General features: G+C 62.9%; 1 protein-coding gene across 1 annotated transcript in view; it reads left to right on the top strand.

The window, feature by feature from the left end:
* LOC132813380 (histone deacetylase 6-like) overlaps window positions 1–2,500 on the top strand; it is a gene marked incomplete at its 3' end in the record, with an annotated part of 19,949 nt that overhangs the window by 12,471 nt on the left and 4,978 nt on the right. The window contains exons 6-7 of the mRNA XM_060823133.1: window positions 809–876; window positions 2,279–2,450. Of these exons, the coding sequence (XP_060679116.1) occupies window positions 809–876; window positions 2,279–2,450 (240 nt within the window). The remainder of the gene's footprint in view (window positions 1–808; window positions 877–2,278; window positions 2,451–2,500) is intronic.

A 2,500-nucleotide genomic window follows, 5' to 3' on the forward strand; every position in this document is an offset into this window, starting at 1 on the left:
AGTGGGGGGACAGTGTAGAGGGAGCTTTACTCTGTATCTAACCCCCTGTCCCTGGGAGTGGGGGGGTCAGTGTAGAGGGAGCTTTACTCAGTATCTAACCCCCTGTCCCTGGGAGTGGAGTGACAGGGTAGAGGGAGCTTTACTCTGTATCTAACCCCCTGTCCCTGGGAGTGGGGGGACGGTGTCGAGGGAGCTTTACTCTGTATCTAACCCCCTGTCCCTGGGAGTGGGGGGACAGTGTAGAGGGAGGTTTACTCTGTATCTAACCCCCTGTCCCTGGGAGTGGGGGGACGGTGTCGAGGGAGCTTTACTCTGTATCTAACCCCCTGTCCCTGGGAGTGGGGGACAGTGTAGAGGGAGCTTTACTCTGTATCTAACCCCCTGTCCCTGGGAGTGGGGGGACAGTGTAGAGGGAGCTTTACTCTGTATCTAACCCCCTGTCCCTGGGAGTGGGGGGGCAGTGTAGAGGGAGCTTTACTCTGTATCTAACCCCCTGTCCCTGGGAGTGGGGGGACAGTGTAGAGGGAGCTTTACTCAGTATCTAACCCCCTGTCCCTGGGAGTGGGGTGACAGGGTAGAGGGAGCTTTACTCTGTATCTAACCCCCTGTCCCTGGGAGTGGGGGGACAGTGTAGAGGGAGCTTTACTCTGTATCTAACCCCTGTCCCTGGGAGTGGGGGGACAGTGTAGAGGGAGCGTTACCCTGTATCTAGCCCCCTGTGTGTGGGGTTGGGGGCGGTGTAGAGGGAGTCTGACCCCCCCTGGGGGTGTGCGTGTTGCCATGACGGTTCCCCGTTGTCTCCCTGCAGCGCCATGGAGACCATCTCTGCCGTCAACGCTGTCCACCGCAAACACTGGAAATGTCTACAGAACCGCGGTGAGGCCTTAAAGGGGCAGGACAGGGGGGGGTCTTAAAGGGGCAGGACGGGGGGGGGTCTTAAAGGGGCAGGACCGGGGGGAGGTCTTAAAGGGGCAGGACGGGGGGGGGTCTTAAAGGGGCAGGACGGGGGGGGTCTTAAAGGGGCAGGACGGAGGGGAGAGCTTAAAGGGGCAGGACAGGGGGGTCTTAAAGGGGCAGGACAGGGGTCTTAAAGGGGCAGGACAGGGGGGTCTTAAAGGGGCAGGACAGGGGGAGCTTAAAGGGGCAGGACAGGGGGAGAGCTTAAAGGGGCAGACCTTAAAGGGGCAGGACGGAGGGGAGGTCTTAAAGGGGCAGGACAGGGGGGTCTTAAAGGGGCAGGACAGGGGGGTCTTAAAGGGGCAGGACGGGGGGGTCTTAAAGGGGCAGGACAGGGGGGTCTTAAAGGGGCAGGACGGGGGAGAGCTTAAAGGGGCAGGACGGGGGGGTCTTAAAGGGGCAGGACAGGGGGAGAGCTTAAAGGGGCAGACCTTAAAGGGGCAGGACGGAGGGGAGGTCTTAAAGGGGCAGGACAGGGGGGTCTTAAAGGGGCAGGACGGGGGGGTCTTAAAGGGGCAGGACAGGGGGGTCTTAAAGGGGCAGGACGGGGGGTCTTAAAGGGGCAGGACGGGGGGGTCTTAAAGGGGCAGGACGGGGGGTCTTAAAGGGACAGGACGGTGGGGAGTTCTTAAAGGGGCAGGACGGTGGGGAAGTATTAAAGGGACAGAACTCCGGGCAGTTTTAAAGGGGAGATTTGTGAGTGAGCCTGGGCCTCTTAACCCAGCCCCACATTTTCTTACTCACTCCCCCACTCCCCACCCCTCACACCCTCCCCACCCCCCACCCTCTCACACCCTCCCCACCCCCCACTCCCCACCCCCCACCCCTCACAACCCTCCCCACCACCCCCCACTCCCCCACCCCCCACTCCCCACCCCCCCCCACCCCTCACACCCTCCCCACCCCCCACTCCCCACCCCCCACTCCCCACCCCCCACCCCTCACATCCTCCCCCCACACTCTCCCCCACCCCCGCTCCTCTCTGTCTGTCTCTCTCGCCCCTCCCTGTCTCACTCTCTCTGTCTGTCTCCCCCCCCCCCCTCCCACCTCTCTCTCCCCCCCTCATCCCCCTTTCTTTCCCCCCTTTCTTTCCCCCCCTCTCTCCCCCTCCCTCCCGCCTCTCTCTCTGTCTCTCTCTCTCTCTCCTCCCTCTCTTGCTCTCTCTCCCCCCTCCTCCTCTCTCTCTCTCCCCCCTCTCTCTCGCCCCCTCTCTCGCCCCCTCGCTCTCGCCCGCCTCTCTCTCTCTCTCTCTCTCTCTCTCTCCCCCCGTCTCTCTCCCCCCCTCCCCCCTCTCCCTGTCTCTCCCCCTCCCCCCCCCCAGAGCTGAGTTCCTGGCGGGACAGCCAGTCCTTTGTGGATGTGGAGGAGCAGTTGGAGAATCCCGAGGAGACGCTGGCTGTGGTGATGGAGGAGGTGTTGCGGCCCCTCCCCGCGGCCTGTACCAGCTTACTGTACGACGAGAGGATGATGGAGCACCACAACCTGTGGGACTTGTAAGGGCAGACCCCCCCCCCCCCACCCCCCGTCCTCCCTCCCCGTCTCC

Source organism: Hemiscyllium ocellatum, unplaced genomic scaffold (assembly GCF_020745735.1).
Source record: "Hemiscyllium ocellatum isolate sHemOce1 unplaced genomic scaffold, sHemOce1.pat.X.cur. scaffold_3631_pat_ctg1, whole genome shotgun sequence".
Taxonomy (NCBI): Eukaryota; Metazoa; Chordata; class Chondrichthyes; order Orectolobiformes; family Hemiscylliidae; genus Hemiscyllium; species Hemiscyllium ocellatum.